The sequence below is a fragment of the Typopeltis vanoorti genome, chromosome 8 (genome assembly GCF_054136105.1).
Source record: "Typopeltis vanoorti isolate ZY-2024b chromosome 8, IOZ_Tvanoo_1.0, whole genome shotgun sequence".
Taxonomy (NCBI): Eukaryota; Metazoa; Arthropoda; class Arachnida; order Uropygi; family Thelyphonidae; genus Typopeltis; species Typopeltis vanoorti.
In genome coordinates, this window is record NC_143556.1 from 45,947,197 (window position 1) to 45,972,550 (window position 25,354).

At 36.8% G+C, this 25,354-nt stretch overlaps 1 protein-coding gene across 9 annotated transcripts in view; it reads right to left on the bottom strand.

Annotated features, from left to right (window-relative positions):
* LOC150103963 (bromodomain-containing protein 2-like) overlaps positions 1 to 25,354 on the bottom strand; it is a 539,719-nt gene that overhangs the window by 481,359 nt on the left and 33,006 nt on the right. For 3 of the 9 annotated variants that reach the window (XM_090397210.1, XM_090397211.1, XM_090397212.1), the window contains exon 2: positions 8,386 to 8,493. The exons of the other annotated variants lie outside the window; for them this stretch is intronic. In XM_090397210.1, the coding sequence (XP_090253336.1) occupies positions 8,386 to 8,393 (8 nt within the window). In that variant the 5' untranslated portion in view covers positions 8,394 to 8,493. The remainder of the gene's footprint in view (positions 1 to 8,385; positions 8,494 to 25,354) is intronic. 9 annotated transcript variants of the gene reach the window in all.

The following is a 25,354-nucleotide window of genomic DNA, read 5'->3' on the forward strand; positions in this document are numbered from 1 at the left end:
TATGCATTTTTTATTAAGTAATTTAAGGAAACCTTTCGTCAATTAGTGTAAAACCTGAAGCAGTCGACGCCCTCATATGTGGCCACAACTTCGCCATTGCGCCCAGAAGAATACCTGCTGAAGATATTATGATAAGAATTGAACGCGGGATGTGACATCTTCCAAACCACGTCGCCAACGATATTAGACTGGATGTAGCTTGTGTTCTGACCAAAGCTAAACCACCAAAAGCCAACATGCCCAGCAAGGAAATTAAATCTCTACTGGAATTAAAGAAAAACAAGAAAATAATAATCACCAAAGCTAATAAAGGGAACGCCACAGTACTGCTTAACCAAAAGGATTACACAAGTAAGCTGAAAGCTTTGTTAGAATCGGGCTACTTACCTTCCTATCGAGTACAATCCCACCAACTCACAAATTAGAAAATTCCACAGGCTCCTTAAGAAGGTCACTTCTTTGCCTGTGGAAATCACTAACAAATTAAAACTATTTAACTCCGAACCCCCCCCCCCCCATATTTATGGACTCCCAAAAATACATAAGGAAAATTTGCCATTACGGCCCATAGTGGATGGCATTGATTCTCCCACATACAAACTAGCTAAACATTTGGCCAAAGCGCTCTACCACTATACTGGCGACACATCTTCACACACAAAAACTCAGCCCACTTCAAAGCCAACATAGAAAACCTTACACTCAAACACACTGACATAATAGTCAGTTTTGATGTCTCCTCCTTATTTACAAATGTCCCACTCAAAGAATCCTTAGAGCTAATCCAAGCTAAATTTCCTCCTGACATCACAGCCTTTTTTCAGTTCACAATGAACTCGGGCTATTTTGTTTGGCAAGGAAAAGTCTACAGACAAATAGAGGGGACAGCCATGGGTTCTCCACTCTCCCCACCCTTGGCCAACTTTTAGATGGAGACTTTTGAAGAGAAAGCCTTAAACTCTGCCCCACAAAAACCAACCATTTGGCTTCGCTATGTAGATGATGTGTTCGCTATTTGGCCACATGGCCCTGATGCACTTCATGTTGGAGGCTTAATGGATTTTTTACAACACTCAAAAAGAATTAAAATAGAATTTAATACTTCCTATATTTCGTCCTAGTCACTAGGACATCTACGGGGATTACAAAAACAATTCATGTAACATATACACAAATAACAAACAATACTAAGCCCAACCACGTGGGTGACACTAAAGTCCTATCTAGGTAGAGCGCTAGCTAAGGGCAGTAGTAGGTGGCCTGGAATGTAAGGTGGGAACTCTGGTGATGAGTGTTTCCCAAATCTTCGGAAGCTTAATGCAACCGTATTTATTGAGATTTCGTTGGTTTTTGAGAGCTGCTGCTGCTTCTAAGAAAAGTCTCTCTTTCTTGAATTTGCTGTGGTGGAGTATGGTGGTTTTCTTCCATACCCTGTGGGTGGTGTCCAAAACATGGTCAGCCAAGCCTGAATGGTCATAGTTGTGTTTGAAGATGTAAGACTTGTGTTCCTCTAGACGGATGGATGCTGATCTGCCTGTCTGTCCAAAGTACGCCAGCTTACAGGAACAGGGTACTTTGTAAACTCCAGGCAGAGAGAGAGAGGAGGGAGCTGATCTTTCGTAGAACGGATAAGGGTAGCCAGTTTGCAGTGGGGCTTATATGCTGTGTGTAGGTTGTACTGTTTTAGTATCTTGGCTATTTTTTCGGATGTGCCACGGATGTAAGGTATGGTGATGGCATTTTTAAAATCTTGTTGACGAGAAGGACAGGGAATGGGGGAGGAGTTGATTATTTTTTTGATACTGTGATCACTGTAGCCATTGGAGAGGAAAGTGCTGTGTATGTGGTTAAGCTCAGTAGTGAGAGCGATTCCACTGGAACAAAGATTGTGGGCTCTCTTGGTAAGAGTTTTAATAATGCCATATTGTTGAGAGGGGTGGTGGTGGGAGAGTTTGTGAATGTATCTGCCTGTGTGTGTGGGTTTTCTGTATACGGTGAAGGTAAGTGTATCATTAGGCAGGAGTGTGACTAAGGTGTCTAGGAAGGGTAAACAATTGTTCTTTTCCTTTTCCAAAGTGAACTGAATTCTTGGATGTAGACTATTGAGATGACTGAGGAAGGAGTCTAACATGTCTTGGCCATGAGGCCAAATAGAGAACACATCATCTACATATCTTAGCTCTGATGCACTCCTCTCCTTCCTATATAAACAACCAACACCCCAGAATCAAATTCACCCTGGAAGAAGAAAAAAACTGCCTTCCTTTCTCAGACACACTAGTCACTCGCCAGCCTGATGGAACCTTGGTTTTCTCAGGCTATAGAAAACCCTCCCATACAGGCAGATACATTCACCAACAATCCCACCACCCCCCTCCTCACAACAATATGGAGTCATTAAGACACTACACAACAGGGCTAAACTTATCTGTTCAAATGACAATGGCCTAACCACAGAACTAAACCACATTCTCAGGCAATGGCTACCCCCCCCCAAAAAAAATCCAAAAAATCTTGAAACCAGTAAACTACAACCCCCCCCCCCCCCTCCCAACAAGGATTACTCTAAATCCATCACCATACCCTATATCCGAGGCACTTCGGAAAAAAATTACAAAAATCCTAAAAAAACATGACTTAACTTCTTGTTACAGACCATATAAAAAATTGACATCCCTTATCCGCTCTACTAAAGACCGACCTCCCCCCCCCCTAGACCTACCTGGTGTATACCAGGTCCCTTGCAGCTGTAAGCTGTCCTACTTTGGCTAAACAGGCAGGACAGCCAATGTCAGAATTTCAGAACACAAGGGCTACATCCAGTTTCACCAGTACAGCCACTCTGGTCTTGCTGACCATGCACTGGATACCTGCCATAGAATACGGTGGAAGAAAGCCACGATAGTACACCGTAGTAAATACAAGTATGAAAGGCTTTTCATGGAATCAGTTTCAGCCCTAAGAAACAATCCAAACCTCAACAAACTTGGCTGCATGAGACTGCCTCAAATTTGGGAAACCTACATCAGAAGACCTTCAGCCGAATCGCCCAAGAATACCAACACTGCCCGCTAGGGGGCACCATCAGGGCTTTAGGAGAAATAATAGCTTCCTGCTTCTTCCTCATTTACTGTTTGTTGTGCCTGCATGCACGTGACTTGTTCTTAAGTTTCTTGAAAATGGCAACGTGACATTGCCTAAATATTGAAATATATTAAAATTTATTTTAATGTATATCCTAGTGACGTTGTAATTTCCTTAAATTACTTAGTAAAAAAAAAAATACATTAAATATAATAATTATGGTGAAGCTGGTCTTTCTGATCATGCTCTGAACACCTTACATAGAATTGACTGGAAAAGCACTAGTTGTCTACATCACACCAAAACATGGTATGAACGCAAATTTAAGGAAGCCCGTGAGATTATTATCAACCACCCCAAATCTGAACAATAATGATGGTCTAAAAATCCCGAACATATGGAAGGCACATATTCAATCCACGGACCCTTCCTCTCTAAGAGTAACTATAAACAGGACTATAGATAATCCAGGATCATAAATCAAAAATAACAATTGTAATGCTAAAAATAGGACATCATTGTTACTGAAAGAAAACTATCTATAAGAAAGAATATTTATTCATGTTATCATAAATAGAATTTAGCTTGATGTAGTTTCTAAATAATATTTTTTTTTTTTCACTAGAAGTCATCCCAGTAGAATAACCTGTAATGAAATCATTGTTTCTGTAGCTTACTGTATGTAATGTAACTCAGCTTGTCCTGTATATTTGTATATGCTCTAGATGATCTTAATATGAAGATCGAAACATCGAGAAATTAAAAAGTTTTTTTTATAACACGGTTGATGTTAAAGATACCAAGCAATTTTAAACCTGGTTTTACTCCATTTCCCAAGTAAGCAAACAGACAAACAAATCAAGTTTGCGCCTGCAAGCATTGCAAGTCTAGCTGACCCTGCACTTAGTGCAAGACCAAAGCAACTCACGTTAAAAGTAGTATAAGCTCTGATCACTAATCGTAATATTTACCCATAATGCAAAGCACATCTCCTAGAGGAGATGTATGATGCTTTGTATTAAAGGCAAGGGCTACCCAGACCGGTTTCGAACTTTATTGAGGTCCCATCAGTGGGAGCCAGGCTAGAAATACCAAGATTTTAGTAATATAGAGCTTATAAGCTCTGTGAGCCACTTTGTATTACTAAAATCTGTGAGCTACTCTATATTACTAAAATCTTGGTATTTCTAGCCTGGCTCCACTGATGAAGCATTATAAAGTGGAGAGGAACTAATTAGTTCTTTATGAGAAAACAAGAAACTGTTTTTGTAGTGTTGAAATTGACTAGGCTGTTGTTGCAGGGTAGATCTTGAAGCTTGAGATGTCTGAGCATTGCAAAGTTTACCACAAGTACGATGAATGCAGAGTGCTATCATCAGCAAAACGGTGAATAAGGCTGGAGGTCAATGAGAGCAGATCATTTATATATAAGAGGGTTGGTCAAATAAGAACCCTGAGGAACACCTTCCACCATTACACACAACAAATGATCTGAGAGAAAGCTGGCAATCCAATTACAAAGGGAGGAAAACAGACATAAGACAGCAATTTGCTAAAAAGCTCTCAATGCCAGTTCTTATCAAATGCCTTGGAAATGTCAGGTGCAACCGTACAGGTTTTTCCAAACATATGACAAACGTCCAGAGGTGGGTGTGTGTGCTAGAAGATCAGCTGTGGATCTTGACTGGAAAAATTCATATGGGTGTTCAATTATTAGGTGACAGTTTTCCAGATATCAAAGAAGTTGACTGTTGATGACCTTCTCCATTATTTTGGACAACACTGAGGTGAGAGCAACCATTAGAGAGCTACCATCCAACTAATGAGAGCAGTCATTAGTTGGATGGTAGTTTATTTTTTTTAGTAGTAGTAGATTTTTATTTTTATTTTTTTTTGGAATTGGCTGTATGTAGGCTTGCTTCTCTGATGTAAGAGTAGATGCCAGATGAGTATAACCAGGGACATATTCTGAGTGTGCTAGGTGTGTGCGGCACACACAAAAAATGCATGAAGAAATCATTTTTGACCAGTTATTTGAAATAAATAGTTGTGAACAGTTACAAACATCAAGATACAATGTGACAGTAATCACATACAATGTTTGTAAGAAAGCACATGCTGACTAGTCATAAACAAAGAGTAATCTGATTCCCTTTGTGTAGGCAACAAGGCATCTATCTGCATTTTTAACAGCTGAAGGTGAGCAGAAGTAATGTACTACACATGCTGGCTCATATGCAATGACTAAAATTTGCACAGCAATTAAGGGTGTGTAAGCTGTCAATACTCCAAGTAGAGTGGTTCTACACAGTAGACTATCAGCAGCCAACAAGTTATCTAAATAGGAAACCACGAGGACTTAAGTTAATTATTTTTAATTACTTTTACCCTTCAACAATGGGGAAACAGCACTGAAATTTTGTGTACACTTTTTTTCAAACCAAGAATACAAGGTGAAGTTTAAATAGTTCAGGTTGATGATAAACCACATCCACCTCTTCCAAATTTACATTGTTTATTTCATATCTAGGAAACAAAGGGTTAAATCAATGCATAAATAGAACAGTTTCTTAATATAGTAACTTTTTTTTATACAAATTTAATGAGTTTTTAATAATGTTACTTTATCACAGCACACCCCTAGAATACCTACTGTATACCGCTGATTATAACAGTGTATAGATGATAAACAGGAGGTCATTTCAGGAACACATCCTGAGCACAAGTGGTGGGAAGTGCATCAGGACCAGAACCATTTTTGGTATTTAGGTTAGGAAAAGCTATGGAAAGCATGCAATTCAATGTTCCAGGTAAAGGAGATAATTTGCCTTCATCTGTTTAGGAGTTAGATGAAAACAATGATGCCAGGAGGTCCGCCTTGTCTTTAGGTGATGCTGTAATGGTACCATTCACTCATGCTACATGTTAAAAAGCTCAGGAGAGAGAGAAACCAGAACTCCCAATAAGCAAGGTAGTGGTGGTATTTCACCAGGCAATCAAAGCCATTTATCACCTAGTGAGTCCAACAGGAATTTCCTCTAAGTAGGAAGGCGTACTTATAGAGTAGGAATATTTGCTGACATCAGGGTCTCTTAGGTGTAAAATAGGCCATGCCTCAAGATGCCTGGTTTGACTTACATGACTGTTACACTCATCATCGTGACTACCACCGAAAGAGATTAATTCATCATTATATTGTATTTTAAACTGCACCAGATGTTGCATAATTGTGCAATAAAGTACAGTTTGTACTTTATTGCACATCCAAATTTATACATCCAAAGTGACATTACTGGTAAACACACACGTGTGTGTGTGTGTGTGTGTGTGTGTGTGTGTGTGTGTGTGTGTGTGTGTGTGTGTGTGTGTGTGTGTGTGTGTGTGTGTGTGTGTGTGTGTGTGTGTGTGTGTGTATTAGTGCTCGTGAATGCCTATATTATTATTACATAACACCTCCAAGGAGTCCAAAGACTCTTCGAGGAGGGCACCTACTCTACAACTCTCTGTCTCCATCAAATGCAACTATCTTCATCATCTACACCAATGCGATCTACTGCCGACCACCACCATTATTATTTTCACAGACAATCACAAACATCCATGCCCATGGTGTGTGATTCGAATCCGCAGCCTTTTGGCTGGAGAGCGTATATGCTAACCACTCGGCCAACTAGGCTGGCAACATATTTACAACAATACTGCAAAAAAATTATGTACAAAATGTTAGGATAACATGAAATTTAAGTTTAATGTTTAAGAATTTTTCAAATTCAGTTTTATAGATAAATGACCCTATACACTGTTTTTAAAATTTATAACACTATTTAGTTTTTGTTTTGTTTTTCCCCAGAATTATAATCTCCATACTAGTCAACTAGATGAAGGAAAACATTCAATAAGTTATATCCTAAACCAGAGTATAAGCAATAGCATTATAATCTGGATCATTCTATTTAAAGTTTTAGATGCTAATTAAGATGGTGCATTTGCTGTTTTAAAACTTTGTTAACAATAGCCAGTTTGGTTATGTGCATTAAACTCATACGTGAATTTTTAAATTAAAAATAGCATAATGAGAAACTCTGCATGGGAAAATGAGCAAAAATGTTAAGATATAAATTGTGCTTGGTTTTAATACCTGATGCATTTATTTTTACGCTAAATTTAATCTTCTGTGTATATTCTAATTTAGTACTAAAGTACGTTAATTTATTCACACTTTTACATAAAGGAAATACATTTGAAACTAAGAGAAATGGAAGCATAACAGATGTCCATGTTTTATATGGAATAAAGTGCATGATACACTGCATCCACCCCCCCAAGATTTGGGTGAAGGGGATAGATGGAAAACAAATGTATACAAATTCTAGAATTAAATTCATTAATTAATATAAATGAAGAATCCACAATATCTATTCAATTATGGAAAAATTCTTGCAGGATAGAGCTTTTACCATATAACCAGTAAGTAATCTTTATAACATTCTGGGAGAAATCAGCTCATAAAAGTTGCAAAGTACAACCTCATATTTAAAAATCAAGAAAACTTAATTAACCAACATCAAATTTATGTTATAATTCTTCCACTGACTAATGGGATAACAAAAAATTCGAACTATCTAGGCATGTCCAAAATATAAAATGCAAACTGTTTTCTGAGTTATACATTTCAGATTTTAAACTAAATTTCACAAGAAAAGTGGTGGTGGTGATTCATTCAGTGTGCCAAACTGTAAAAACACAGATGCAGAACAGGAAACTTCTGGTTAACGTTATTTCCAAAGAAATACATTTATCTCATTTTTATAACTAATTTGAAACTTCCTATAGAAACATTGGTTAGACTCCCAATCCCCCCCCCCCCTCTCCAAAAGTTAACACACATTAAGCATTTGGAAGAATAATAATCAGAAATTAATACCAAGACCAAACAGAACAATGATGCAGTTCTAATTATTTATATTAATTGCAAATTATATGAACCTAACAAATGGCCAGTCATTATGGTATCTCTCCTTTTGCTGAATGGGTTTATGTCCAAATTAATTTCAAAACTTATGGCTTCCATCTTGGAAACAAGTAAATCACATGAAGAAATCTTATGCTTCTCAGTCACAATTAGGGTTTTTTTTTTTTTCCCTATCTCACAAATTGAATCACTTCATTTGTTTTCTTCTGAGAGAACACTTCTTACTTTTGCCACCTTAAATCTTTAAAACATTACAATCCTCCCTTCTACCCACCAAGTTTGTGTGGCACAAAATGTCCAATTTGTAAACAATAAATATGGCAACTTACCGAGGCATTTTGTCACTCTTCTTAGCAGTGTCTTGTTCAGGATTATATCCAATGAAAATGCTGATGATTACAATTCAGCCCCATAATCCATTCTTGCCTCATCATATCCTTAAAAAAAAAAAAAAAATAAACACAGATCACTTCTTTTTTTTTCACTGATGTTTACAGTTTTCTTCAAACCATGCAACTGCTGTTCACTGAACATATAGTAATTTCAATTACATTTTCTCCAATTTCATTTTGATTCACAATTCCAAAGTCTTTAAAGTAACTTCCTAAGTTACTGAACTCGTTTGAACAATGTGGTATACCAACAATTAAATTAAAAATTAAGCATTATATTGCATATGTATAACCATTATCAGCTTTCCCCCATATTAAAATGCTTGTATGTCCAATGCCAACAGTACAAAGAGGGCACTATTATCTATGTAACATAATGGCCAAAATTGTAAGCTTTGAAATATTCCCCTCCCCCTTTAAAACCATTACTGGATATGATGTTCATATAATTATATATAAAAATTTATACTGTAATTTATTCTTATGTCTCCCTAGATTCTCTAGAGAATCTATGTCTTCCTAGATTCTCTAACCCATACTCATAGAAAAAAAAAAAAAGGAAAATCCAAAAAAAGAGATTCTCTAACTCAAACTAGTAGAAAAAAAACAAGAAGCCTATAAATACACAGAAGAATTACAAATTTGTAGGCCCTAATAAAAGTCTAGGTAAAACTTATTTTAACCTACTCTTTCTTTCTCACCCTCCTCTCAGTGTCTCTCCACCCCTTTAAATAAAACTAAAGGGATAACATCCAGAAAAACTGATTCAGGGAAGAATGAAGACACTCCAGAAAGAATTTTTTTTTATGGTAATTTTAAAAAAAAAAATTGCCATAGGTAGTGAAAATATTAAAACAAGCCATTAACAACATGCACATAATGCTTAAGAAATTAATTTAATATGAAAAATCAACTAAATACATTTAAATGTACTAACAATTGAAATTTCAGGAGGCAGAAGGGTCGGGTTAGGCCTAAATATAATGCATGTTTTGTTCTCACAAATTATTTTAAGATATGCCATACTTAAGGAAAAGGGTGGGAAAAAAAGTATGATGCTTGTACCATTGAAATTCCTACAAAAACGTTTGCCTCTTGCTCAGTTGTTACTATCATTGTTACAAACAATTCACTGTGCATTTCTTTGTGCAAGCTTTTCATGGAAACTAAAGGACTTCTTTTGTGTGTCTCATATGCTGTTCAGTTGCAACGTGCATCATCAAAATCTCACTGCAACAAAAAAAAAGGGAGGAAAAAAGCACTTTATGTAACACTGACAAATTTGATCATTGGACCTCGGTTCTATTTTGTTGGTTTTCGGAACACAAGGTAATGATTAAGAGAGACAGACGGGGGCATTCATATTGCAACGCTAGAGGTGAAATTCTTGGACCGCCGCAAGACGAACTACTGCAAAAGAATTCGCCAAGAATGTTTTCATTAATAAACGAAAGTTTTGATCATTAAGTAATTACATCATTGTTGCACATAAAATAATTCCCAGTGTCTCTTTGTGTAATTTGTTCATGGAAATGAAAGGACTTATTGATGTTCATTTCCCATGCTGTTCAGTTGTCATGAGAAGTATTAGAATCTTTTATCTGCAAACAAAAAGAAAGATGGAAGAAAAAAAGAAAAAAGACGCCATAGCAATACTGTTATTTCCAAAATCTTTTTAATTGAATAAATAAACACTCTAAAGCATTTTCTTCACTTGAGAGAAGAATCTGTACTCTTTTTAGTTCTAACTTTTTTTTGGGGGGGAGGGGGAGAATTGATAGGCAACCCATTTCTGTCACTCAATTCAGCTTATTCCCTCAACACTCAATAAGAGATGTTTAAAAAAAAACCACAATTGACATTCATAGATGCTGTATAGTTACTCCTGTACCTCACTAGGTTTTGGGAGTGAAACCTTCTGCTAAAAAAAGTATTAGGGTTGCAGATACCCTTACCACACAGAGTTAGTAGGACAATCACAAACATCCATGTGCATGGTGGAATTCGAAACCGCAGCCTCTTGGCTGGCAAGCGGATATGCTAACCACTCAGTTAACTAGGCCTGCAAGGAAATGTTGCCAACCTTAATTAGTGTTTCATTGTATATACTTGTGTTCTATGGTGAATTTTGCTGAGCTGTCAAATCAAAAATAATAATACTTCCTTAGAGATGGAGAAGCCTAGCAATCCACTATGAATGAATAACTGAATTCAGCTGAACAAAAGACCTTTAAAAAAAAAAAAAAAAAAAAGAGTTCAAGTGAGTAGAAATGAACCTATGATCCACTCAGATCTAACAAACTCCAGCCTTCTCATGTAAAGCCACCCAGAATATATGAAACACCAAATATACCCCAATGCCCAATTATGGACAATAAAGTCCTACACACCAACTTGGTAAATATATGACTAAATTATTAGCCTTCCCCTCCTCCCCCCCAGTTGTGCACCGAAGAAGTATATTAAAATAATGATTGGTCTCAATATTACTTCACTGTTTACCAATGTACCATTAACTGACTCTTAATTTGTTCAAGTCACATTTCCTCCCAGACATTTGATTTATTCAAATTTACAGTTTAAATTATTTCAATGAAAAGGGAAGATATGCAAGCAGCTTGCATGAGACAGCCTACTTGGGATCTCCCTCCTCCTACCTTTAGCCAATTTCTACATAGAATGCTTAGAGAAACAAATAATCAATATAGCCACTCTTGAACCACTGGTTTGGCTGTGCTATCCCACATGGTCTAGACACAGATATTTTAGTGAATTTAAATAGTCACCCTAAAATCCACTTCACAATGGAACAGGAATCTAATAACTGTCTGTCCTTCCTAGATACAGTCACACACCTTCCTAATGGTCATTATCTTTTTCTGCTTATAGAAACCCTACACATACTAGGAAATATTTGCATAAACCATCACACCATCACCCAGTTCAACAATACGGTATCTTAAAAACACTCCCAGGGCCATCTGTTCCATTCCATTGATAATGCTCTTACCACTGAAATCGCTTACCTGCACCCCACTTTAGCCAATGGCTAAAATATACAAAAAGATTAAATGCCCCATCAAATCCTCTTCGTCACCCAAGACATGAAAACACGGCAAACCCATTACCATTCCATATATTCAGGGCACATCAGAAAAAATACCTAGAGTACTTATCAGCTCCTCACTACATTTAAACCATATATCAAATTGGCAACTATCATCTAAGGACAAACTCTCTCCTTTATCGCATCCAGGAGTGTATGAAATGCTCTGTACTTGTGACCTGGAAGAAAAAAAAGTGCTACAGAGCAGAGAAGTCATAAATCAGAGAGACAGTTTTTGGAATCAGCAGCAGCAGCAATTTTATAAAACATTCCCCAAACAGCCACAAGTATGGTTGTATCAATTTACCAAAAATCTGGAAGACAGTCATTTTAAGATCAAGTCAATACTTGTTAATCTTATCCAACGAGAGATGGTATAATAGTAGTACTTTAAATGGTACTTCAGTTCCTTTTGTCAATTACAATAAACTGGTTCTACTTTTAACTAATTGTCTGTTAATGCACTGAAGATATAACACCAGCAAAATATCAGCATATAAGTTAAATATTTAGTACTTTCTTATTATTCCGATGTTAAAAATTAAAACTGTTAGGTTGTTACATGCAAACTTCAAAATCTTAATTCTTTTTCCTAAAATTAGAGACTCACAGAATTAAAGTATTAAAAAGCAGAAAAATACATTTAACTCCATCTAAAAATCTGAGCAGTGAAATAACAGAACTTCTATTTCACTTCTCAAATTTTCATTCTTGTAACAAAAAAAAAAGTTCCTGTTGTAACTATCCAAAAAAAGACACTTTTTCAGTCAGAGTAAAAAATACCACAATTAAAGTGACTACAAAAAATAATGAAAAAATTAAGCAGCAAATAAATTAATGTTAGCATTAAGAAATGAAGAAATCAGAATCTTACAATAAATATTGCCAATTAATGTGAACATATGATGTATGTCTTTGATAAAGATTACCTGTTTATCAAATTAATAGTATTAATTGATTTAAACACATTAAGTAAAATTAATGTAGCAAAACTGTGTATCACCATATTTGAGACAACTGAGATGAAGTCAAGGGCCTTCATATACAAGCAGGTTAGTCGTAAAGATACTTCACATGCAAACTGTTTACTTTAACACTTGGGTAAAGGGTTAAAACAAGAATATAAATTCGTGTCAAATATATTTGTAGTGATTTAAAAGTAAATGCACTGTGGTGAATAATCAAGCATTTACAAAACATGGCTTCTTTTTATGCTTACAGGTGAAAGGAACTGATGAAATATTTTGCCAAGAAAATATGTCCATTTCAAAAAACTACATATCAAAAAAGGAAAATATATTTATGGTTTAAGCCAATAAAGGATACAGTTTGGTTGGCCAAGTCTCAAATTGCCAGCCCAATCTCATTCATTCAGTATCCAATGGATACCTACTAACGGGCACACCACGTGAAGGTGAGGATTGCAAATTAGGTCAGAAGTTCCAGTCTGTTCTCTGCATTCCTTAAAAGGCAATGTGGAAGTTGTCTTCTCTCAATTGTTTGGCTTTGACCTTGTAGAAGCCCTGAAGAATTACAAAGGAATTTCTCTAATAAAGTTAAAGGTAAGATTTATGCAAGCATACTTGAAAAGAGGTTCAGAAAAATAGATGGAAGGGAAACTTGGAGAGGAATAAACTGGGTTCATGCCAAATAGAGGTTTCCAAGATCAGATTTTCACTTTATGATAAATAGATGAGAAATCATGGGAATATGATAATGATTTGTATTGAAGTTTTGTATATCTGGAGAAGGCATATGACAAGGTATCCAGAGAAAAGGTTTTCGAAATACTACAATTATATGGGGTAAATACAACATTGTACAGAGCAATACATAATCTATATTTAAGTTTTAAATCAGCAGTTAGAATTGAAGGAAATACACCTAGGCATGACCTACCCTTCACAAAACCATGTTTGCCCCTATACAGTATCCCATTTCTGTTATTCTTGCCTGTATTTTGCTCCTGACCAATTTCTCCAGTACCTTGACGACTCCCAATATGCTGATTGGTTGATAATTTGCTATAGCAGTCTTAGAGCCTCCTGTATGCAATGGAACTATTTTCCACTCTTTCTGCCCTCTTGGGATTAACCCAAAGCAGACATCTATATCATTTCTTTTTTACTTGCAATATATCAAAAGAACTGTTTGGGATTATAAATTAAAGATCCCAAAAAATTATATTCTTAGTTTAATCCTTTATCCAAGTGCAAGCAAACAAAGTTGGCAAGTGAAGTAACTTCACGACTGGGCAACTGGTACATAGAGGCTAATAACTTCACATCACTTGCCTTAGTATCCCAAAATGCAAAGCACATTCTTGTGCTTTGTATTATTCTTATATATCCTATTTTATGTTTTGACTTTTATTGAGGTCTCATCAGTGGGAGCCAGACCAGAAGTGATACCAAGGTTGAAATAATGCAGAAGTCGTGTAAGTACATCATAAGTACGTGTGCTTTGCATTATGGAATACTAAGGCAAGTGATGTGAAGTCATTAGGCTTCTATATATGAGTTACCTACTCATTGAATTTACTTCAAGTGCAAACTTTGTTTGCTTACACTTGGATAAAGAATAAACCAAGAATAGAAATTTCTTGGCATCTTTAATTTATAGTATAACCAAGTAGAAACACTTTCAACATGTTTGGTATTATCTCTGGTCTGCACTAATAATTTCCTTTCAAACTCTGCTTTCTTCCACACACTGGTAACCCTTCTGGCCTGTGCTTTTTACTGCTCATGTGCCTGCTGGTCACCTTTCTTGAATACCCTCCACAATATTTTCTTTTTTTGTAACTCCAGCTTAATGATGATATTCATCCATTTAACGCCCACTTGATTTACTCTCCTGACTCTAGATATGCAGTCTGCCATTACCTCCCTCCCAACTCTCCTTTACCACTTCCCATGCCCTTGTAGTTTCATGCCATGGCATTGATCCATGCATTCTCCTATGCCTGTCATACTTACCAGTCCTGTAATTCCATATATATACCCTTTCTTAACTGAAAATTCCACACTATTTGCTATTTCCCAGTGCATGACCATAAACATATTAATCATATTATTAATTAAAAAACCAATGTGTGATTATAATTCCTTAATATCTGAGATAGTGAAAGGCAGTAGTTCCCATTTAAGTTTCAGATGATGGAGTAAAGTTTTAGCACTCTCTTTAAATAAATGTTCAATCAGCAATAATGATGGAGTAAGTGCATTTCGGACCATGGGATATTGTGGCCTGCATCTCTCTGATGTTGTGCAAAGCCAGATTCCTCAGATTTCCTATTGATGATGACTAGTATTCTTGCATTTTTTTCTCCATTGAACATCCAGTCTGTCCAAAATAGAAAGGTGAGAGTCAGTGGAACTTGGTACCTGCATTACAGCATCTAGGGGATGCATCTGTTTTGTTGAATATCACTGATTTTTGTCATAACAGAATACTACAAATGAGAGGATAGGATATGAACACATTTTATTTTACTTTATTTTATTGCACTCTCTATACCTTAGGATAATCAATTAATCATGACATGGCAAATTAGTTTATTTCTTACCTGACAGAATTGGACTATTAATATAGATATTAAAATGCAAAAAGCTATAGTCATTTCATTCATTGTACCAACATCTCTTTATAGTGATTGTAACCTAAATTATATCATTAATGAAGTAATAATAAATATTCTTGTATCAGTTAACAAATACATGAATATTTTCTTCAGGCTGATATATACACTAATATCTTCTTCTTTAGCTTCATTCCCACTCAAGTAAGGTCGTTACAGCACATCAACCTCCTCCACTCAGTTCTGTCCAAGAACTTGGAGGTCACCCTGTCAAGCTGTCCAGTCATCATTGTTTAGGTTTCCCCCTTAATTCTTTTGCCTGGTGGATTTATCTCCAGCACTTTCCTTCCTTCATAGCATTTACCTCACCACATAACATGACCAAACCACTTCACAGCCTTGATTCCCTAAGCTTTCAGATACCTGATTACCTTCATTGTTCCTTTGATCACTGAATATTTCATCTTCTCCAATCTTGTTTAACCACTTGCAAGACTCAGCATTCTCATTTCAGCTACATCCATTCTCTTCTCCAATCTCTTGATCATTTGCCAGATCTCACAGCTAGACATCAGTGCAAAGGAAAGATCAACAATTTTGTAGATCTTTTGTCTTAACTTGCTAGACACTTTTGTATCACACAAGATACCTGAAACTTTTTTTCCAGTTTATCCATTACTTTGGTTACATGATCCTAGACACTTGTAGGTCTAAAAATCTAGATATATGCAGAAGAATTCATCATAAAATATTAATACCAGAATCCCTTACAATTAATATTTTTATTTGTAAAATTTTTGGCTAAGTTTCATAGCCACTGTCAATACAGTTATAGGAAAACTCTAAAAAGAACAACAATTTAATTGAAAATGTGATATATGCACTATAGGCTGCAGGAGAATAGCTCCATCTGCATTAATAGATATTCAAAAAAAATTACAATAAAGTAATTTAGTTAATTAATCCTATCTTATCCCGGAGTTTACAGAATCTCCTGCTCTTGTGGATTATGTTATTATGGACAAACTGGTCGATCTGCACAAATGTCATGAAGAACATCAACAATACATTTCCATTACAGAAACCAAAAAATCCAGTTTAGCAAGCCATGCTTTATCTACAAAACACAGGATTCAGTGGAACAAACCAAAATGTTAAACAAATATTTCTTTCTTCTGGAAAGACTCTACAAAGAATGCTGTGAAGCACACATTCACAACCCAAACCTGAACAAAAGTGATTGCTTAAAACTTCCTCAATTTTGGGAAGTTGTATTAACTCACCATTCATGTGTTCCTTAATTGTAATTAAATTTTGCTTATATTTAAAAATAAATTAAATTAAAACTAAATTTATTTTGAATATCTATTAATGCAGGTGGAGCTATTCTCCTGGCCTATAGTGCACATAATATCACATGCTTTCAATTAAATTGTTCTTTTTAGAGTTTTTCTATAACTATTGATAATGGCTATGAAACTTGGCCAAAAATTTTACAAAGAAAAATATTCAATGTAAAGGATTCCAGTATTAATATTTTATGATGAGTGTATACACTTGTGGCATGCATATGCCCCGCAATGTTATACTTCCTGATGCTTCACTACAACATGCATTCTGTCTCATTTCTACTAATCTTCAAACCACCGTCTTCCAAAGCTTTCCTCCATTGTTCAAGTCTTTCTAATGATTTCTGCTCAGACTTAGTGCAAATCACATCATTGGCACATTTCAAAAGTGATTCAATCCTTATCTCTCAACACAAGAGCATAATAAATAAGAAGGGGCTCAGAGCTGACCCTTGATGAACCCCAAATTTTACTACGAATGCTTCAGTTGTTCCTGCTCCACATCTCACCCTTATATTACTACCATCACAAGTCTTGTACAATATTTAAATAATTTGGGGAATCATTTTCTTCCTCGTGTTTATCCATATCTCTTTTCTTGCGACTCCAATGAAGAGTAGAAAAGTTCTGTGTTAGCCTCCAGGTATCTTTCTATAAGCTGTCTTAGAGCAAAGATGTCGATTGTTCCCCAACACGACCAGACATAAACCCAAACTGCTCTTTGCTAACTGACACTATATAGAGTCTCACAAGCTCTTCTCAATTATCCTTTGCCATACCTTCATATTGTGACTGATGAGTTTAATTCCTCTGTAGTTGCTACATGATTAGTATCACCTTGGTAAGTGGAACCAAAATACTCTGCATTCCTCTGGCATTTTCTCAGTTTCAATGATTATGTTAAAGGCATTAATAGTCACGCCCAATTCACCTAGATATTTCCATACTACTACAGGAATATCAACTTTCTTCTCGTTTTTCATTTTTCTCATTCCTTCACTTCCATTCTTATGTTAAGAATTGGCCCAGATCTTCCCCATCCTTTTGTATATCCCTATTTATTTCATCCATTCATTAATTTCTCAAAATACTTTTCCATCTAACATATTCTTCATACAGAATGGTACATCCTATCCCTTAATCGTCCTGATATACATCTTTACTTTTCTACCCCTTTTGTCTGGCTATCCTGAAGGCTTTTTGACACCATTATCCAGACTAATACACTAATATATAAGTACTATATTTTCTCCAACATGGTAGTAATACAGAGTAAAAATTAGCCATGGCATTAAAATATTTTATAAATCAGATCTGGGATTAAACATGTGAACTATATATTAGGTGATCATGGTAGTGTGCACCCAGGCAACATGAGACGAGCAATATTTGTCTGCTTGTAAACAAGCACAAAATTTTCAAGTCCTGATTATATTATTCTGATTTGTTAATTTATTAATGTGCTAACAATTTATTATTTGCTGCATAATTTTTTCCATTAATTTTTAACCACTGATTTCATTAGCTGAAGGAAAATGTGCTTGCCATTACTACAACAATTGATACGAAGTCAAGAGCTGCTACAAACAAATAGACTAGTTGAGAAGATTCTTCACAGGTAAAGTCTGTTAGCTTATAGATGAATAATTAAATATATGTATTTTTTGTTAAACAAAATTTACTTTGTAACTCAGTGAAAAAATCTGATACAGCTATTTCTGATCTAAGAGTATTTTAACAAGGTGATACACCATTGTACTACTTATATATGGAAATTACTTCTGCATTAATTAAACCTAAGTATCTTCTGGAATTGAAGCTGGTAGAAGGATGAAAACCTGGGATGGTAATGGATGGCAATGCTGCAGCCAATGAAGTTCTGAGGCTTGACTATTGCTGTTACCCTCCTGCCATGATCAGAGCTTTAATAGCTCAATAACATCTTATCCCTACACTGTCCTCTACAGATAACAGGGAAGATGAAATGTATTCTTGCTTCGCCCCTTTAAGCCAGTCCTTATAAGAATTATAAGTCTTCTGGAGAAAAAGGTTTTCAAGATGGCGATATCGATCGAGTTTGGATTTTGATAGTTGATATAAAATGTGATTTCAGCAATTTTGACTAGTTAATTTACTAGTAGTAAATAGTTTTACTACTATAATCAATCAGTTTATTTTTCAAAGAGGTCTTTTATATACACCAAAGAATCAGCTACATAGGTAAGTCAACAAATTTCAAAACAAGGGCGATACGCTAAGCCTACTGCCATTAGTAACGCCATTGTTTCATTGCTTCGTTCACTTCATTAGAAACTGTCTACTTAATATTGTGGAAAGGGAAAGACACGTCCTGCTCTACAGAACAAGGCTTGGGTCTAACCACGGATGCACCGTATGAAGAACTTAATTTTAAACAGCTTCTGGCAATATTTAAACACGTAGGCAATCTGCTTCTCACAAAATGGCCAGGAAAAGTTGTAGTCCATGAAATAAAAGAAGTTGATACAGATGACTCGCAACTCTTAGAACTTCTTCAAGACAGCGCCAGTGAAATAGCAACAACTGCTGAGGATAATTCCCTTACAGACCACACCGATTATCAGGAGGTTCGCACTCGCAAAAAATGCAAAACTGCAGCCTCTGAACCACCCAATGCGGATGAAATGAAAGAAGATGGCCCCGTTCCGGACTCTCCTACCTCCTCAAGGGAAAAGATATCCCCGATTATTCTGTGTGAAAAGAATAAATGGATGTCGCTAAGGACTACGATGTACAACTTACAGATCTCATACAGCCAAGCGAAGAATGTCACAGACAGCATTAAAATCCAATCCAGGACAGTGATGGATTATCGACGATTCACCTCTGAATTGAATAGAGGTATTCAGCACCACACTTTTTCACTAGGATCAGAAAAAAACCTCAAGGTAGTGATTAGAGGTGTATCTGAAGATGTTTCCACAGAAGAAATCACTGCAGATCTATACCAGCAAGATTTACCACTCGTAAAGGTCAGCAGAATGACCAGTAGAAACAGGACTCCAATGCCACTGGTATTAGTAGAGATCAGCCAAACCTACATGCACATACATGATCTGACGTCCATCTGTGGACTGAAATTACTATAGAACCATTAAGGAAAAGCGCTTCAACAGGGCAATGCTACAGATGGCAGGAGTTTGGTCACGGCCAGAAAATGTGCAAGGCTGAATTTAAATGCTTAAAATGTGGGGTCAGCCACCCAACAAATACATGCTCTAAGCCAAAATCTACCCTGGCTAAATGTGCCAACTGTGGCGGTCCTCACACTGCCAACTACAGAGGATGAACGCACAATCCAAGAAATAGACAATCAGAAGAAGGAACATACTCTTAGCACACCTACGTCAGAGACTACTTCACAACCTCCTAAAGATCAACATAAAAGGTCAGAAGCCCATCTGCTGAAGTCAGAGGCCCTCAAAAGAACTCAGCAACAACAGTCTAGGATATATGTGGATGAAACTCGCCCTAAACAGACATCCCTGGAACAGCCAACATCACATCAAAATCTGACAGCTATCATTAGCTCTTCCTTGGCAAATATGCTGTTGGATTTTAGCAGATCCAACCCCTCACCATGCTCTACAAATAGATTTCTAAAGGACACACAAGTCATTATCTCAGTGCTTACTAATGAACAGAAATAAAATAAAACCAGATTCTTTACAGATCATAGCATGGAATGCAAATGGATTAAGAGGTAGAATCCTGGAGCTGCGGGAGTTCGCCCAAAGGCATCAGCCAGATATACTCTTGATAAGTGAAACCCATCTCCGACCATCAGATAATCCCAAAATAAATAGATACCAGCTGTACAGAACAGACAGATTATCCTGCAGAGGAGGCGGCACTGCTATTTACATTAAAAATTACATCAATCATCACTCTATAAATATTCCATCCACCATTAATCTTGAGATTACAGGCATAGAAATTCCCACGTGCACGGTGGGCAAACTAAAGATTTTCACAGCATATAATCCTCCGTAAAAACATTACCGTTTTCAGATCTGAATGCTGTACTGATCAACAGGGAGCCTGTCATCATGACTGGCGACTTAAATGCCAAGCATCTGGAATAGCCGTTCCACAAATAAGAATGGTCACATCCTCGCTAACTACTCTGGATTCAACAATGTGGTTGTGGCAGGCCCCACAGCGCCTACCCATCACAACATATATGGTCAGGCTGATGTACTAGACATAACTATCCTACAGAATGTAAGTGTAGTGATTCTAAATGAGCTTTCATCTGACCACAATCCCATTCTATTAAAGCTGGGAAACCAGGATAACCTGTCTCCCCCCCCCCACTCATATATACCTTGGAATAAGCTATCCAAGGTATTCCCAAAATATCGGTCCTGTACCATTGATTAAACCCAGAGGAAATTGAAACAGCTATAAAGGATCTAACTAAACACATTAACACTGCCGTTGCAGCAGTAACTATTTCAAGAACTACCCCCAGATCTAACCACTTGCCATATGAACTTGATCAGAGAAAAGAACATAGCAAAAAAAAGATATCACAACACGCGAGCACCTCAAGATAAAAGAATCTTGAACAGATTTAGCTCTGCAATTAGAGATGCCCTCACAGTGCACAGAAATCAAATTTGGGAAGGAAAATTGAATTCTATTTCTCCTGACAATCAATCCATATGAAATCTTATCAAAAACATCAAGAATAAAAACAAACCTCTTCCTCCTCTCCAAACAGATACTGGCCCTATCCATACCGACGCAGACAAAGCCGAGGCAATAGTAACATCTCTAGAAAAGCAATGCAAACCCTCATATGACCATCGACTTCAATCACATATACAAGGTCTCCATCGACTTGTCAGATCTTCGCTCAAACTTTCTGTCACATGCCCTAGTCAAATTGCACCCACATCACCTGTAGAATTATACAACATAATCAAAAAGCTTAAAAGCAAAAAGGCTCCTGGACCTGATGGAATCACAAACAGGGTGATAAAACTACTACCCTGCACAGCTATTGTGCATCTGACTAACATTATAAACTCCATCTTACACTACAAATATTTTCCTTCCCACTGGAAACTAGCAGATGTAATCCCAATCCATAAACCTGGAAAAGACCCATGATCACCTCAAAACTAGACCAATTAGCCTCATCTCCAACCTAGGCAAAATTGCCAAGAAAGTCATTCTCACTAGACTCCAAGAACTAGTGCACAAACTAAACATTCTTCATGAGGAAGAATTTGGATTCCGACAATTTCACAGTACTACACAACAAGTATATAGATTAGTAGAATATGTCATCATGGGATTTAACTGGCGTCAATGCACTGGGGCTGTTTTCCTTGACATAGCCAGTGCATTCGACAAGTTAAATGACACACTCTCCATACAAAAACGCATCTTGGCTGGTGTCCCACAAGGATCACTACTGACACTGACTCTTTTCTCCATTTATGTGTGATATTCCACACAACCCACTGTCGTCTATCAAAGTCTTATATGCAGATGATACAGTGATATCTTTAAAACCGCACCTAGCAATCAAAATACTGCAGGAAAATCTACTGATAATTGAACAAAAATTCACCAAATGGCAACTCAAAATAAATCCTCAGAAATGCACAGCCGTACTGTTCGCCAGAAGATCAATGCTTCCTACTGGAGACGTTCTCCTGTTTAACACAGAAATCCCTTGGCACAGAAGAATGGAATAAATGGATGCAAAAAGTAATAACTTGACACTGACATGAGTGAAAAAAACCAACCATTACTGAGGTATGCAAATAGGTCCTAACGAAATTCATGAATGGAGTCAAGCAAGAGGTGGTGGTTGTGAAGTTCTTCAAGAAATGTGGAATCAGCAATGCCATGGATGATCTCATATATATATATATATAGACAGTGACTCAGAAGACAGCAGTGATGCAGTAGAGGTTGAAGAAAGTGACATGTCTGGAACTAATAGTGATGAAGAAAATGATGTGCCGGGAACTGAAAATGATGCATAATTTCTTGGTATGTATCTTAAAAATATTACAGTCTGAGATCAAATATTGTTGGACAGAAAATTGGACTTTCAGCTCCCATATCAAATTTCAATGTCTAAAGACATTGAAAATCATTGCACAGCTCTATCCTCTAATAAACAGAAACAGCAAATTGAACACCAGAATCAAGCTAGTTATATATAAACTAGGGGGCTCCGCCCCTGATGCCTACGACACCTAGGGTAGCCCAATTGTAGGGCTACCCTACATGATATCAACATGATACATGACTTGTAATCTATTTATCCCAAAATGTACAACTTCACATTTCTTGACATTAAACTGACACCCATTAACTTTTACCCATACTGACAGCCTATCAACTGTCCTGCAAGCTTTCCACATCATCTTGATTACCTATCACTCTACCTATTTTTGCATCACCAGCAAACAACTGAATATTTCCTATATCACTAATCTACAAATTAAACAGCAATGGTCCTAGCCCTGAACCTTATGGTACACCAATAGTCACTTGTTTTTTTGCCTCAATTCTTCCTCTCCATATACCACTTTTTGATATCTGTCAAGCAGCCAACCTCTCATCCACTTAACCAGTCATATCCATCCCATTTGTTCTAATTTGCATAGCAGAATTCCATGTGATATTTGTCAAATCCAATGCTTTTAATGATATTTAGCAAATCCATCGTGTAGCCATTCCCTTTATCAAACTCAATAGTTGCTCTATGACAAAAAGTCAGTAAATTACTAAGGCATGATCAACCCCCCCACAAAGCCATTCTTGAATTCTCCATTTTAGCAATTTTTCTAGTACTTTTACCACCACCACCATGCCAGAGATACTGACTGTTCTATAATTTGCTACTGTAGTCTTATAACCCCCCCCCTTATGCAAAGGAATTATTTTGCTCTCTTTCCACTCCCTTGGAGCTCTACCAGAGATGAGACTTAACCTAGTCAAAGGATTGTCAGTTCCCTTGCACATTCTTGCAAAACCCTAGCTGACATACCATCTAATGGCACAGTTGTAATATCCTAAGAACTGCCAATTAATCCACTTCTGTTCCCACATTAGCGTCTGTCACATAGATGAAAGCAGTAACCTCACCAAGATGATATACACTTGCACAGTGGTTACTCAAGTAGCTCAACTATTTTATCCACCTTGTCTTCTCGTGACATCATCACTCATTAAGATTAATCTTCCATAGTCATTCTCCCTCTTACTTGTCACATAACAAAAAACTCTTTGGGATTTCCTTTTGCCTGCTCAGCTAGATTCTTCTCCTAATCTGATTTCACCTTTCTTGCCTGAGCCTTGTAATGTTCTTCAGTTTGCTGGTCACCTTTCTCTTTATATATACCTTCCACAGCATTTTCTTCTTCTGCAGCTCATGCTTAATGATATCACTCATCTACCTAACTCCTACCTGATTAACTGTCCATACCTGAGGTGCACAATTTAATACTGCTTCTTCCAGATGACCCTTAACTATATCCCCTGCACAATTAACATCCTTGTCCTGCAGTGTTTTAGCACATGGTACAGATTTAAGCTTCTTTCTAAGCATTCTAGTGTCTTTCAAGCTTTTCTGACCGCAACCCACAATAAAAGAAAATAAAATAAAATAAAATTTACATCTCAACCCAACACACATTATAAGGCCATGAAGCTGACTTAGTTATACCAGGCAACTTACAGCAAAGATGGAGCAAGCCCCAGGAAGGCACAAAATACATGTAACCTCACCTTTCTCACTGTACTACTACCTTACTGCATCAGAGAGAAATGAAAAACATATCTATATTTGCCAGCAAAATTTGGTCAATTGGTAGAGCCTCTGCTACTAATAGCTCACAAAAATTTAAGCAAGTTTGAGCACGAGAAGTAGTTGGAAGGGAACCAATCATTCGATGCTGTTGGCACACTCTCCCTCAATTAGTCTCTGAACTCCCTGGAGATGTCACATAATAATTTGTTGAAAGTTTCTTTTTCATTAGTTAGACTATAATAAATTTAGTTTAATCCTTTATCTAAGTGTGAGCAAACAAAGTTTGCGCCTGAAAGTATCTTCAGCACTGGGGTAAGGTAGTACAACACCAGGCAACTCATAACAAAGGTGGACCAAGCTAACATCACTCCTATCCCAGCATCTCCCATAATGCAAAACACATCTCTTGCAGATATGTATATATAATGTTATGCATTAAGGGAAGGGCCACTATCCAGGCTAGTTTCTACCTTTATTGAGGTCTCTTCAGTGGGAGCCAAGCCCTGAAGATACTTTCAAGTGCAAACTTTGTTTGCTCACACTTGGATAAAGGATTAAACTAAATTTATTATAGTCTAACCATGTGAAAAATAAACTTTCAACATCTTTCTCTAAATCCAGAGTAATTTAATAAAAAGGTGGCACACCATTTGACAACCCCTATAGGTCGAGATGACCTTGCTAATGCTTCTGCCTGGTATCTCCACTTGGGCCTGGCTCCCACTGAAGAGACCTCAATAAAGGCCGAAACTAGTCTGGGTAGTGGCCCTTCCCTTAATGCATAACATTATACATATCTGCAAGGAGATGTGTCATGCATTATGGGAGATACTGAGATAGGAGTGATGTTAGCTTGCTCCACCTTTGCAACGAGTTTCCCGGTGTTGTACCACCTTACCCCAGTCCTGAAGATACTTTCAGGCGCAAACTTTGTTTGCTCACACTTGGATAAAGGATTAAACTAAATTTATAATAATATACACAACATGATAAACTGAAACAGTTTCACAAAATAATATGTATAGTCCAACCACAGAAAGGAGAGCTCACGT